At 41.0% G+C, this 15505-nt stretch overlaps 1 protein-coding gene across 2 annotated transcripts in view; it reads right to left on the bottom strand.

The window, feature by feature from the left end:
- Window positions 1-389: 389 nt before the first annotated feature.
- Window positions 390-15505, bottom strand: part of TAOK3 (TAO kinase 3) — a 191260-nt gene continuing 176144 nt past the window's right edge. For both annotated transcript variants that reach the window (XM_060118610.1, XM_060118609.1), the window contains 4 exons: window positions 10648-10887; window positions 8905-9117; window positions 2752-2934; window positions 390-1726 (listed from right to left, as the gene is read on the bottom strand). In XM_060118610.1, coding sequence (XP_059974593.1) covers window positions 1565-1726; window positions 2752-2934; window positions 8905-9117; window positions 10648-10887 — 798 coding nt within the window. In that variant the 3' untranslated portion in view covers window positions 390-1564. The remainder of the gene's footprint in view (window positions 1727-2751; window positions 2935-8904; window positions 9118-10647; window positions 10888-15505) is intronic.

The raw sequence follows: 15505 nt of genomic DNA, 5'->3' as shown, positions 1-15505 counted from the left end.
CTGCTTTTCTTTAAGGTGCCTCACTTCTCTCAGCAATACATGGTCCTAGGACTGGCGCATTGTGGGTGCACGTGTGTGCACGTGTGTGTGTGCACGTGCATGTGCACACATGTGCTTTCTTCTATTCTCAAGGGTAAAAAGGTGCAGTTGACCCCTTCAGACAGTGCAACCCCATCTTCAGCCCTGCAGAAGAACTTGGAAGACATGGCTTTACCTGAAAATCTTGAATGGTTCTTCTTGAGGGGCCATGGAGAACAGCTTCTGGAGGGCAGCTCTCCCTCTGCTTTAGGAGCTGACGAACCTAGAAGGGAAACTTCCTGCTACAATAACACAGCAAGGCAATGTGATGAACACTTTTATTTACAAATATAATTAAAAGCTCTGACAGTTATCATGCTCTTCCTTGGAACCTGAAAAATGTTTTGTTTTTTAAAGTGCATGCAAAAGAAGTAAAGCCTTTTTTTTTTCATCATTTTTTATTGTAAGAAAATACACAGTTTGAAAGTGTGAATAATGCAATATTTATGACCAAGATATGGGACTTAGGGAGGGGCAGGGAAATAAAGAAAAAAGATCAAGATGATCTGATTGAGAGACAGTGTTGAACTCCAAATACTGAATTGGAAAAGGAGGGAGGTGGGGGGGACTGGGAGGAGGGAGTAAAAAAATTTGATCAGAGAAACAGTTAAAATACAATATGAAAATAAGTAATACCTCTCCTTAAATTCCTTCTATACACAAAATACACGATTTGCCAAAGCCCAATTTGTGCTACTGGGATTCTGTGAGCTCCTTAAGTGTATTCACATCCTCTGCAACAGCAGAAAATGATTATGATACAATCAGAATATGCTCAAGACAAGTTAAACTCTTGCCAGCAGGTTCTTAAAAATCACAAGATCTCTTCACCCCACCCACCCCCCATTCCCCAAAAAAGTATTAATATGTCACCACTGATATGTACATCACAATTAGTTTCTGTAAAATGTATCAAATTTTCAATCTTTAATAAAACTTTGTTTTTTTTAATTCCTGATGAATAAATACCAAAAAAATAAAATAAAATAAAATAATGCAGCAGCTAGTTAAGGTGTAAGGCTGCGGATATTGTGTCTCTCTCCCCCTTGGCATTTATTATTATTATTATTATTTTTTTGCTTTACTTTCACAGATTGGTGGTAATGAGTGATTGCTTAAAGCAATATACATCCACTTTTTTGTTGTCGTTGGTTTATTGGTTTTGTTAAAACTGTCTCCAAAGTTTTCACTGAAACATTTTGAATCACATCGATACTGTGACGTGTACTATGAATAGAAGAGATGGCCAGGTTTCAGCCAGCACTGAAAATTGACACGGGAGGGGGGAGGAAGGGGGCCCCTGATGGAGTAAGAATAAACAGGCACTAGTCCGACACGATGTCAGTAAGAGTAAGAGAGAGAGAGAGTGAGAGCAACGCCCGTTAAAATGGGGAATGTGGTTTTGCAGGGTCTGAATTTTTTTGTTTTCTTTCTTTCTTTCTTTCTTTTTTTTTTTTTTTTTTGTAAATGGCAAAAAAATTTAATCTCATCTATAGTCCTCCTTAGGAAAATCTAATGTAACCAAATTCCCAAATCCCATTCTGAGGCTCTCCATGTCAAAAGTTTCAATCTCTCGCTCTTGCCTTTCCAATAGGTACTTTATTCTCTCGCTGCGTTCCTTCTGAAGGGCAGCCAGCTCTTCTTCAATCTGAAATAAGCACAATGAACAGTTCTTAATGGAAAGGAGTTCCCGACAGGCATATATATACACATAACATGCACACAGATGACACACAAACACGCAGGAACTAAGAGTAAACTAGTCTGGGGCAGGCTGGGAGAGTCCTGTGATAAATGTTGTGTGTCTAATCCATCACATTTAAAACTTGCTCACAAGAATAAAAACGTTTGGGGCCACCTGGGGCCAGCACTGCCATTCTAGCAAGCCAAGCAGCTGGGCCGATCTAGGTCACTGTCCTATCTCAGCAGGAGATGGCTCGGGAGAAGCTAAAAGACACTCAAGCACAATTAAGTTGTGCTGCTTTCCCAGAGAGAGCCCAAAGCCCCCTGGGTCATTAGCAATTTAGTTCTAGAGCAGGAAAATAGTCTCTCACGTTGATCTCTGGGAACTACCAGAAGAAAGCACGAATAACTGGTTAAGCAAATACATGCTTAACAGCTCTGAGACGCTTTATGACATCTTTTCTACTTCATCTTCCTCAGCAATATCTAAAGCAATGAATATTTCAATTCTGATAACATTTATTATGTATGGCAATATCAGCCTCTCTTCATTTTAATTTTTTTTAAAGAGCCCTGCTGGTGATTTCTTTTGGTTTAGAAATAGCTGAGAATAAAAACCAAATCTGTATTTGGCCTCCTCACGACATTTAGGGGCCATGCTATCAACTCACAGTACCTTTCATACATCAAATCAACTACCCAGTAACCTGTGTCAGTCCTCAGGCTGTGAAGGTGGAAGGTTTCCGAGCAGAGTAATATAATAGAGAGAACTTAGGCTGTGGGATCAGATTTATGCAAGTAACTTAATTAAGCCTTTTGAGCCTCAGTGTCCTGCCTGTGGAATGGGGACTATGCCTACCTCTTAGGGGCACTAGGAGTATCAAAGCAGGTATGAGGGGAACAGTGCCTTTGTTAAATCGCCCAGTACACAGGCAGAGCCATGCCCGTTCTCTACCCAGCGGTACAGGACCCTTGACAACACGCTCATACCTTCTGCTCAAGATGTGCTCTGCGCAGAGACACCCTCTGCTCTAGCTTCTGGAGCTCACGTTCATGTTGTGCCTCTGTCTGCATCTTGATTTTGCTCTGGTAGGCATTGAGCAGCTCCATTTCTTGCTGGAGCTGTAGCCTCAAGGCCTGGCATTCTGCTTCTTGAGCCTCATCTAGCCGTAACTGCGGGTACAGAAGACATACACTGTAATTCGCTCCTAGCTTACAGAACTTGGTGACTACTGGAAGATGATTCCTTGTTTGGACTGAAACAGGTCTCTCAGAAAAACAGATGCCCAGTGGGGGGTACTTTCAGAGTTAGGAATCAAAAATAGTATATTCTGCCCAATGGGCTACAAAGTTCTAAAAACACTTCCTTTTCTTAAAACATTCTTTCTTAAGAAAACAAAAACATTCTTTTCTTAAGGAAACCTGGTTTTCTTAAAACCACACTAGCAGGAGTCAGGAAGGCTCCACATTCTAGTAATTAAGCCTGTGGGCTTTGGAGGCAGACTCCTGAGACGGAATTCTAGCCCCACCATTCACTTAGGTGTGTAACCTTGGCAACTCACTTAACATCTCCAAGTCTCATTTTCTTCATCTCAAGAAAATAACAATAATAGTTCCTATTGTCTAAGACTGGTGTGAGAATTAAATGAAAGAATTCATATAAAATCCCAGGCACAGTTCTTGATGTATACCAAAGGGTCAGTAAATAGCCGGTGTTATCATTATTTTGACTAACCATTTCCATATTTAGATATCTTTAACCCCCAAACCATTATACATTTAGATATCCTTAGCTCTAAAAACAATGAGTCCAATCTCCATAACATTTGAGGAATACCACAGTACTGTTACACTCCTAGCAAGTAAAGTTGGTCCCTATAACATTGGCTATACTTTATCCTTATGGCCAGCCATCTAAAACTCAAGTGGTTCAAAATTTCTTCCCCACAGAAGGTAGCCTTGATAATCTTACGGGGCGTATTCTGGTTTGAAGCAGTGAAATCCAGATAAAGTTTTTCCCTTGCTCCCTGTAGCACCTGTACTTTGTATTACACACCAGGATACTGATCCTGTGTGGGCAATGGACCAAGCCAGCCAGCAGAAATGCCAGCCTTTCAATGAGCACAGTTGAAGATTTAGGGCCATTAACAGGACTGTGTTCAGGGATGAAGACCCTCCTGTCCCACCGGACTTGGTTTGGTCTAGATTTAGCAGGCCCTCAGTTCAGTTGGGAACTATGAGATCAGAACCCTTGAATTAGACAGTCTGTCTACCCTGAGTATATCTGCATGTTTCCATTGAGACCACTTGGCCAAGATACCTATTCTCCACCTTAGGCTGCCTTCCCTCTTCTGTACTATTTGTGACAATTAATAACATTTCTTAGTATCTTGACTGAGCTATGACTTTTTGAAATGTTATTAGAATAGTTTTAGAAAGTTATTTGCATAGTGTCTTCTTTAGTGCTTTGGAGAAATATACTATGTCAAATGAACACAAAGTAAATAATAGAATCATATTTCCAAGGTATTTTCTAATAATTAACCCTAACCAGCCTTCACTAAAATCCACTAGAGAGGATGCTGCTCTTCTCATTTCCCAATGAGAAGTGAAGGGAGAAGAGACACTAGACACAATGAACGAACAGTCAGTCTGCAGCAGCAACAGCTTCACAGATAAATGCCGAAGGGATTACTGGCTCCCAAGGAGATTGTTATCGATTCCCTCTTGATGTGGGAGGTTTCTTACCAATAAAGGGAATGAAAGTCTATTCTTTTCTACTTGGCTTGGTTAATTGTTATGAGCCCTGGCCAAGTGGGTGAGAGGCTCATTCTACAGGCAATTTAGACCATGAAACACCCCCATCTTCTCTTATTTCTGGCATTCTATTATTAATGTCAGTAACTGTGTTATTCTGTACCAGCTCTGACTCTAAAGAAGTGCCAGTCTAGAAATCAGGGGATATTCCAGTATTTGGTATTCATCACCCCCCAAAGTTGCACATACCAAATCCATTAAAAAGTTTTATAAAGGTATAGGTAAATATCATGTCTGTTCCCTCTATTGGATTAAACTCAAGAAAGAATGTGACAGAAGCAGCATAATGTAGTAGTGGCCTGGCATATAGGCTTACAGGGTCTCCCCAAACAGGGTTCCAATCGTAGCTCCACCACTAGCTACGTACCACTAAGTGACCCTCTAAGTCAAGAGTTGGTACACCATGGACCAAGGGTCAAATCTGGCTTGCTGCCTATTTTTGTAAATGAAGTTTTCCTGGAACACAGACACACTCATTCATTTATATGTTATCTATGACTGCTTTTGTACTACAATAGCTGAGTTGAGTAGTTGTGACAGAGACTCTGTTGGTCCACAAAGCCTAAAATATTTACCACCTGCCCCTTTACAGAAAAAGTTTGCCAACCCTTGCCCTAAGCAAGTGACTTGGCTTCAATAAACCTCAGTTTCCTCACAGGTAAATTAGGGTTAAAAAAGTAACTATTTCAAAGGTCAAAGGGGTTTCACAAAAATGAAATAACACTTATAAAATTCAACAGTGCCTGGCCCGTGGTAAGCGGGCAGTAAAGGACTGCCGTAATTATCATCTGTACTTTTATCTCCTCCCTGCCTCAGAAGGAAGGGTTATTTCTTTCCTTTTATTCAAGAGCAATCATGAACCTATACTCCTGATCCTGTTCTCTCGCATCTTATATAACAAACATTCATTGAGCACCTGTTGTATGCCGGGCATTGTAGCAGATGCTGAGAATACAAACATGAACAAAACCAAAATCCCATCAACCTTTTTGTCCCTACCAACTCTCTCCCCTTCTCCTTACCTTTAACCCGTCTGCACTCCTCATTCTGTTCCTACACCTCCCCTTCTACTGCTCACAGGAGGGTCACTGATGACCACCCTGGAGGGGTCCTTATCTTGCCTGTCCTCCCAGCGACATTTGATATTGTGGACTGCCCCTTCCTTCCTGAACTCTCGTTTTCTGAGACACCACACCCTTTCGGTTTTTCCCTCCCTCCTCTCCTTTCCAGCTACTCCCTACCTTATTGGGCCATTACATGTGGGTGTTCCTCAGGGCTCTGTCATGGGCGCTCTTCTCCCTCTAACTTCCCTTCCTAAGGAATCTCATGTATTCCAAAGGCTTCAATTACCATCTCTATGCAAATGACTCCCACAGCTACACCTCTATTTCAGACTTCTCTTCTGAGGTCCAGGCTAGCTTATCCACTCTACACGAGGTATCTGCATCTGGATGTTTCCCAGCCTCAAGCTCAACATGATTAATATTAACTAATATTTCCCTTTCCACTTTCCCAATCTCCAATTCCTTTTTTACCATATAGATAAATGGCACCATCTACTATTTTGCTCAAACTAGAGACTGGGAGTCATCCTCACCATCTCACTCCCCACGTTCAGTCTGTTACTAAATGCTCCTAGTCCCACCTCCTGCCTAGCTCTCAAGCTGAGTCACTTTCTGCTTCATCCTGACTGTCCCCTCTTGAGTCTGGCCACCACTCCCTCACACCCAGGTAAAGGCAGCAACCTTATAAGTGACCGCCTTACACCCACGCTTGTCACCTCCCAGGCCATTCTCCATGTGTCCCCAGGGCGATCATTCAAAAATGCAAATTTGATGTCAGTCTCCTCCTTAATACTCTTCAATGGCTTCTCACTGCTTTTACGATAGAGATCAACATTCTTAAGAAGGCTTACAAGCCCCTGTATGATCTTGTCCCCGTTTACCCCTCTCATCTTATTCTCATGTTAGTTTCCTCCTCGTTCTCTATATTCCAGACACAACGGACTTGAGTTCTTTAAAAGTGCAATGGTCTTTCCCATCTTTACAAATGTAGTTCCTTGTGCCTAGAATGTGCTCCCTACACTGCAGCTTAAATAATCATTGTGTCTGAGAGGCCTTTCCTGACTCTCCAGACCAGCCTAGCTCTCTTGGTTTACACTCAGTGGGCACACTGCCCTTGCTCTGCTGTTACACATAGACTTCTCCAACGTCTGTTTCCTTCACTCTTCTATAGATTCCATGAAGACATGATCGATGACTGTCTTATTCACCACAGTATTCCTGGATGCCTGGGGCACAGTAGAGGCACTCAATAAATACTTACTGGATGAATGAATGAATGAATGAATGAACTACATTGGCTCTGATCCTCAGCTAAGGACATGTTTAAGCCTTTCCCAATTAATCGAAGACCTCTTTTAACTGTCTCTTCCTCTAGCTATAGCTCTCTTTCTCCTTTCTTTCACTGACAAGAATCTGGGGAAAGCAGTCTCACTTACAGTTTCTATCTCACTTTATAATCACTTTTTCAATCTACTTAGAATGTCTTCCATTTCCACCACTCCACTGTCTGTGACAAACAATGGACAAAGCCACTGCTGGGCCCAAATGGTCTCTCTGCAACATTTGAAATCATCAACTAGAAACTTTTGTTCTGGCTTCTGTGATATACTCTCTTTGGTTCCCCTTCCATACTGTTGGCTATTCATCTTCTTTGGTCCACCTTCTACTCAGCCCTCAAATGTTGATGCCCACAACTCTGTCCCGAGTCCTCTTCCTCTTTAATACTATCTCCTATCCGTAGGAGATCTCAGATATTCCGAATAGCTACAACTGCCCCCATATAACAATGGCTAACTTTTTGATGTTAATCCTGACACCTTGTTGAACTACAGATTTCCATCTCTGTACCTCTCTACCTAGAAACCCACAGAGCTCAGATAATGAGTCAAGTATCTTCTAGACATCCATCCAAACTCACCCCTCCTTCCATTTTTCCATCTTGGTAAAATGATGACTTGTTCCACTGTTATCAAACCTACCTCTCAAATTGGTTCCTAAGTTCTATCTATTCTACCTCCTAAATATTTATCAAATCCTTCTCTCCCTTCTCACCACTTCCATTAGCATGTTCTCTCTTAGTTCATGCCTTCATTTTTTTTTTCCTGGACTATTATAATAGCTTCCTAACAGGTCTCCTTACCTATATTTGCCACATTACTGCCAGTATCTTTCTATAGCACACATCTGATCCTGTCACTTTCCTTCTTAAAACAGGCTTTAGCAGCTCTCTATCGCTGATAGAATAACGTCCACACTCCCAGCTTTTGAGGCTCTGACCCCTGACTATCCACCAGCTGCCCGTTATACTCCTGCCATATCAACGACTCATTGTTTCTCAAACGTGCCATCCTCTTTTAGGCCTTTGAGTCTTCATATATACTGTATCGTCTGCCAGGAATAATTTTTCCATTTCTGCTTGTCTGATCAACTATTACCCTTTAAGATTCATCTCCTTGTGAAATCTTCACTGAATCACCAGGCAAGCTCCCATCCCTGGCTGCCAAGACCTTTATGACTTCTCCATTTTGGGCTCCCACAATCCTCCTCCTTGAACTTTGGGCTCATATCAAAGTTCTTTCAGTCCCCAAATGTACACTATCCATCTTTTGGAAAAGTGTGTAGGCCCTTTTCCATGGAACCTGTTTGCTTCAATAAATTCCTTCATGCTTCTTGGCTCTTGCAGGGAAGCATTTCCTAGACCAGATTAGTTGTTCCTACTCATCCTCCCATAGCCCCTGTCACCTCCCACTTCAAAGCACTTTTATGTTTTATTTTTATTGCTTAATTATCTGACCTCCTTACTTGACTGACAGAAGTGTGAGGACAGGGACCACTGTCGTCTCTCTAGCTCATCACTCTACCTCTGAGCCCAGCAGAGGGCTGAGCACAGATGTTTAGTAAAAGTTTACTGAATGAATGTGTCTGTCTATTCATTTGTGCCTGACATTAGTTGTGCAATCTTTGATGAATGAGAGTATGATATTACATGCAATATCTATCACATCTTGCCCTCAAAGTCCCTATGTGCCACAGGTCTGATTTAGCATGTTATTCCTCAAGTTCCATCTTATAAGACACACTCCAGCAAGTATCCGCTCTGGCTTGGCTTTATTCAGCGTCGTCATTTCCTTCAGTTCTTTGGGCAGAAAAACACCAATATCCTAAATGTGCGTAAGAATCATCTTGGGACCAAAAGGCTGGATCTTGAATTTTCTTGATTCCCAAAGCTCTTGAAGCCGTGGCCCCGAACCTAACCACTTACCGCTTGAGAGGCCATCATTTCATTTATACTCTGTTCATACTGCTCTGCCAAAATGGCAAGTTTTCTCGTCTGCTCATCTTTCAGTGTCTTTAAGATTGTTTTGTGCTCATTCTTTGGAGTAACTTCCAACTGGTGATTCTTGAGTGCTTTATACTGTTTGGTCTGTACTTTGCAAGTGTCCTGAAACTGTTTTTTAATTTGCATTTCCATGGCCTGTACAGAAAAAGTGACAAAAGGAAAACAAAGACACATTAGTAAATACAGAAAGCCTTCCATTCTCATGATACAATATAGGTGCTGAGACCAACTGTCTTTTGGTGCAGTGACCCACGTTACTAGTCAGTAATAATGAAAATAACACATGTGTCATAGACAGGTGTTAACTCTACCAATACTTTGGGTTTGTTTGTTTGTTTGTTTTTAACATCTTTATTGGAGTATAATTGCTTTACAATGGTGTGTTAGTTTCTGCTTTATAACAAAGTGAATCAGTTATACATATACATATGTTCCCATATCTCTTCCTTCTTGCGTTTCCCTCCCTCCCACCCTCCCTAAAATACTTTGGTTTTATATCAAATGAACAGAAGTAGTTTTGAATTTACAAATAGATTTTTAAAAATGAATTGTTACAAGATCACAACTCTAAGAAGACTCTGGAATACTATGAAGCTTAGTTTGTTAAAAGATTGCTCATTATTTCAGTAGTTTCCTAGTCAAAATCTTCAGTGTCTTCTATTGTTTGTTGCCCCTCCCCCTCCCCCTTTAACTGTTTTCCTCCACTTCCAAGGAAGAAAGGGGATGGCAATGTATGAGCCATCTCTCACTGCTCTGTGTTTCCTTGAAAAATCAATAAAGGGCAACATTGGATTATACTTTACATCATAACCCATTCCCACTACTTGCATGTAGCAATATCAAATATGCATTTTGGCAAGGATGAAGTGGGATTTACTATTATAAGCCCAGAAGGCATTCCATCAGGTTGCCTGATAGTCACATGTACATTTCATGAACACATGGAGGGGTTTTGATGACAAGGATCACTAATTAGACAGGTTAGGATCTGGCTAGAGAGGAAGAAGGCCAGTGCGGTTGAGGTTGGCCTTATATCTTTGTCAACATTGACAGTGACTCCCTTGACAAATAGCAATGGCTTAGTCCATATAGCTTGTTAATTAGCAGTCAGCTAAAATTCTCTGGAGGTAGTGCAGGCCAAAGCAGTTCCATATTTCTAGTGCAGGGATAATAAATGTCTGGCATATCACTCCCAATTCCCATGCCCAGGACAGATGTCACTAATAAATCATACTTTTCCTTACTAAGTGTGGATGTGGCTTTAGAGTCTTTCTCAATAGAATAGCACTCAAGGTAGCTACAACCAATTATCTGACTGGCATGACTGATACAATTTATCTGCTATATTCCTGTCAGGTAACTTCCTCATTTCCTGGGATTAGAACTATGGACTGCTATTAGTCCATGTGTTATAATTTTAGAGAGGGAAGGTCATGAAGGGGTCAGAGAAATTGCATAATGGATACAAAGAAGAAATGGAGAGATCATATTGCCCTGCAACATCTCTTTACCCAGACCCTGGAGATTCTGATTCAGTGGCTGTGGGGTCCTGAAATCTGTAATTTTACAAAGTTTCCCAGGTGACTCTGACAGTCATCCAGGTGTAGGAACCACTGATCCAACCTGGCTGTGTCCTGGAGCATAAATCAGGAAATTTCCTCTCACCTTTAAGTTTTTTGGCTGTTGCCGAAGTTCCATGACATGCTTTCTGTGCAGTTCCCTTTCTCGCCTCTTATTGTACTCCAGCTGGTTTTCCAGTTCAGTCTGGTGCTGTAGCCGGATCAGATCCATGCGGAGTTTCTGTAATGTGTGCAGCTGCCTGTACTCGAGCTCTCGGGTGGACTCGTCGTGCCGGATCAGCATGGCATGCTCCATCTCCTTCTGTGTCCTCTTTTTATTTAGTTCCTGCATTCAGGAAGAAATGATACACGGAGAGAGATGAATGGAGACAAACTGGAGGGAAGGCACCACTCGGTGAGGGATGGCAAGGAATGGCACTATTAACTGCCTCTTAATTAAGCCCATTAGTGTTTGGCAGCATGACTTAATGAGACTAGATGAACAATCCCTGGAGACAGAGGTTCTATATGTGGATCTATCACTTTCAAGCTGGGCAACTTCACAGCCACTACAACTACTCTACCCATAAAATGGGATTACTGTTATTCTACCTGACCCCTTCTTACCTCACAGGGCTGCTGTGAATCTTAATTAGGTGATGTGTTATGCATGGGTCTAAATAAGTGTTTCTTTAGTTAGGCCAGTGGTTCTCAATCCTGGCCGGCTGCCCATTAAAATCATGTGAGGAAGCTTTTAAAACGTAAGATGCCTAAGTCCTATAACCTGAAATTCTGATAACTGTCTGGAATGGAACCCTGACGTCAATAGTTTTAAGAGTTCTCTAGGTGGATCTAATATGCAGTCAGAGTTGAGAATCGCTGGGTTAAACGGATAATGTCTGCAGTGTTCCTAGTTTTCTGGGAAACACCCTGTTTTTGCATGTATCAGAAGTAGGCCAACTATCTATTTTTCAAAATCTCAGCTGTCAGGGCTCACTGGGAAAAAGCAGATGAGATCTCTCTCCTTTCATCTTTTCCATTACCGTCTGTTTGGTCATTTCTAGATCTATTCATTCTGCTCCTCCCAGTTTTACTCATGTCTTTCTCTCTCTTTTGTCGAAGGGGGAAAGGAAACCAGAAAAAAAAAAAGAGGGAGGAAGTTGGGTGAAATTTTTTCGTTCCCCAGTTCAAGAATATTTCCTAAATGGCACTATATCAAAGGTCTGAACCGTGCGCGCTCTGGGTACCTAAAAATACTTACTAAGCCATCACTCGGCGATCAACTTGCTAACACTCTAACAGGGAGCTGTAATAGACATGTATTGAAGTATGTCCTCAGCTCACAGCAAACTGAATCAATCTATCTTCTCTCCTGGGAATTTGGATTCAGAGACAGTTAATCTCCATGTGTGGCTAGAACTGAGGGGCATATAAAAACGACATATGTGGTAGGCACCCGTTGCTATGAGGGCTGAGGATTAGAGGAAGCTGGGCTTCAGAGCAAGAAGAACGAAAAAGAAAGAAGTGCAGGGAATAGACTGATGCCCAAGTTCCTGACTGGTTCTAAGCTCTCCTTGTAGGTCCAGCTGTATGACTGCTACTGGGTTTTATGAAACATTCCTATATCTCTGTAGCAAACCCCCTGGTTTTGGTTTAAGCCAGCTCAAGTAAATTTCAGTAACACGCAAACAAAAGAAGCTTGATTAATACAGGAAAATAAGTTTTATGTGTAAAATTTTTTTTAAAAAGTGCAAGGTTGGAAGTGATAAGTGATATAAAAGAGGTGAAGATTTTATGCTGTAAGATTTCCGAAAAGGGTGTTATTACTACTAGTTAAGAAGGGCAAGGAAAGGAGAAAGCCCTTGAGCTGAACTTTAAATCAGAACAATAGGGTGCCTCTCTTTTCCAATGGCATCTGCTATGGGAGAAAATGCAAGATCATTTTCATAGAGATATCAGTAACATTTGTGTACTGGCATGGTTGAGAATATCTTGCATATTTGAGCCTTCCATCTATTTGAAGAGAAGTCCTTTAAACAGCACAGCATCTGTTACTGGAGCAAAGTTGTTAATCGTTCATTTATTTATTCATTCAACAAACTTCCTATGTGTCAGGCACTGTTTTAAGCACTAAGAATGGGGCAGTGAACAAATACATCCCCATCAAGGGCTTATTTTCTAGTGGGGAAATATCTGAAGTATAAATGCCATTTCATTTGTTATAAGGAGTAAAAGATAATCTCCAGAGCATCTCCCCCAATCCTCTCCCGCGTTTTTCTTTTCCTTCCTTACCTGGACCATCAAATGTCTTCTTTTAAAAATCACTAACCGGCCCCTAGGTGGCACCAAAGGATGGTGAGCTCGTCTCAGAGACTAAAACCAAGGAAAGCCCTTTCAATGGCTGAAGATTCTGTTCCTAGATCACTCTATCATTTTCAATCTTTGAGGACCAGGAGTCCCAATATTGGGCATTTATACATTCCACACATTTTCCTAAATGGAGAATTTCAAACTGAGTCTGAGCTGTCCAAAGCCCAGAAATTCACAGGGGGTAAAAAAGATATAAAGCAAACACTTTCAGAAGAAAACGAGTGCTTCTCTTTGTGTTTAATGGAATGCTTCAGGATGTTGTCCAAAGAATACCTGCATCAGAATTACCTGGAAGAAACCAGAGTTCATAACATGCCATCCAGGTAATTATGATATATACTAAAGTTTGAGAATCAATGGAAAAATAATTCAGGGTGAGTCAGTTTCAGCTTTTCCGCTGACTCATTATGTGTGGCACTGGGCAAGACTTTAAATCTACATTTTAGTTTCCTCAGGTGTAAAGTGAGGATAATATCAGTAGTACCCATTGTGAACTACCATTCTTGTGAAGATGAAAGAAAAGACCATAAGAAAATGCTTCGGGATATATAAATGTCATTATTATTTTTCTGTATTCAGAAGTGAATATCTGGCATATAATAACAAATCTAGATTTTATAAACTATTTAAAAAGTGAAAGAAACATGATACTGAAATGGTTTTTCTATTACAATTGCAATAGAAATTACCTTTAATTAATTACCTTTAATTCATACATCTGAGTTGCTGAGATGTAAGCTGGTAAGCTGCCTATAATATTTTACACCATGGGGGCCTCCCTGGTGGCGCAAGTGGTTGAGAGTCCGCCTGCCGATGCAGGGGATACGGGTTCGTGCCCCGGTCTGGGAGGATCCCATATGCCGCGGAGCGGCTGGGCCCGTGAGCCATGGCCGCTGAGCCTGTGCGTCCGGAGCCTGCGCATCCGGAGCCTGTGCTCCGCAACGGGGGAGGCCACAACAGTGAGAGGCCCGCATACCGCAAAAAAAAAAAAAAAAAAAAAAAAAAATTTTACACCATGGGATAAAAACATGATTCAGCTTATTAAGAGCCCATTGCTGTACCTACATAATAATGTGTAATGTGCTTTCAATTTTTAAAGTGATTTCATATATCTTGTTCAATCCTAGTTGCAACCCTATGCAGTGGTTAAGAATTGTTAGGATTTACCCCTTTTATATATGATAGCAAGGCATTTGGGAATTGAGAGGCTAACATAAGATCATATAATTTCTATAAAGTAGAACTGAGGCTAAAACTCAGGTTTTTAGATTTTCAATATTTTCCACTAAAAATGTTCAAATGAGTGGCTCATGTTTTCCTGTTTTATGCTTTTTCAGTCTGGAATACTATATTCTGAAGAAAATTCTTCTGCTCTATCTGGACACCATGCAATGGTTGCTTCATCTACAATATACAGTAGAGCCACATCATATGCATTTCTAGCTTATACACATTCAATAAAATGAGTTGAGCAAAAACACAAAAACAAATTTCATGGTACAGGTGATTCTGCCCACCAGTGCATTCCATGTATATATGCCTTGGAGGGAGCGTGAGATGAGAGACACGTGGCTCGCATTCCCCTGCCCACATCACATACAGGGAGCATCTCGCCAGGCTGGGTGTGAGCTTAGGGTTGAAACATACATACAACATACGGCCATGGTCATACACCATGGCCAAGAAACACATTTCCATACACATCGTTTGAACCTACCTCCTGCGTAAGATGTGGAACCAGGGTGTATCCCCTAATAAACCCTTCCCAACCATGATCCAAGCATTCTATTTAAGTTTCAGTGGAAGCACTATTGACTTCTTTAAAAGCAAGTGATCTGACTCAAATCAAAATTTTTGTGTTCATGCCCACCGACACTGAGTAAGAACTAGAATTCAAAATTTAAGTGGAGATGTTGTTTGTGTATGACATTTAATACTTTCTTAGCTTCAGTTCTTAGTTGTATAACTGGTTAGAAAATAGTGAGCATCTGTGTGTAGTGATGATAGAAGAAGAGGCTCAACTCAGCCTATGGTGATCCTTTTAAATGTTTTCATTAACGAAAAGGACTGGTAATACTCGGTTTTGACAAAGGTAGAGGAAAATAGGTAGTTTTTGCTGGTGGGAGTTATAAACCCTTAGAGGGCAATTTGGCAATATCTATTAAAAATTTAGGTATATACACTCTGACCCAGAAATTCTACTCCTGAGAATACTATATCCTACAAAGTCCTTGCATACATGTAAAAAGATGTATACAAAGATGTTCTCTGTAGCATTGTTAGTAATACTGCATAACTTCAACAAAATATCCACCGAAAAGTACCTCATTAAATAAATTATTCTATAGCCACCCCCCCAATACTATTGATGGTTAAAAAGAATGAGGCAGAGCTGTATGTCCTAGACAGTAAATGAAAAACATACAAAAGAAGAGAGTTATGAAACAGTATAGTGGACATTTTTGTAGGTTCAGTATCCATTTCCCCTTCTGTTGTTAACACGCTCCTCTTTTTGCTTGAGAAGCTACTCCACCCTATCTGGAATCAGAGACACTATTGAGTAAGGGAATAAGCACATTACCCAATCACGTTCT

Source organism: Mesoplodon densirostris, chromosome 15 (genome assembly GCF_025265405.1).
Source record: "Mesoplodon densirostris isolate mMesDen1 chromosome 15, mMesDen1 primary haplotype, whole genome shotgun sequence".
Taxonomy (NCBI): Eukaryota; Metazoa; Chordata; class Mammalia; order Artiodactyla; family Ziphiidae; genus Mesoplodon; species Mesoplodon densirostris.
This window is presented reverse-complemented; position numbering and strand designations above follow the sequence as displayed.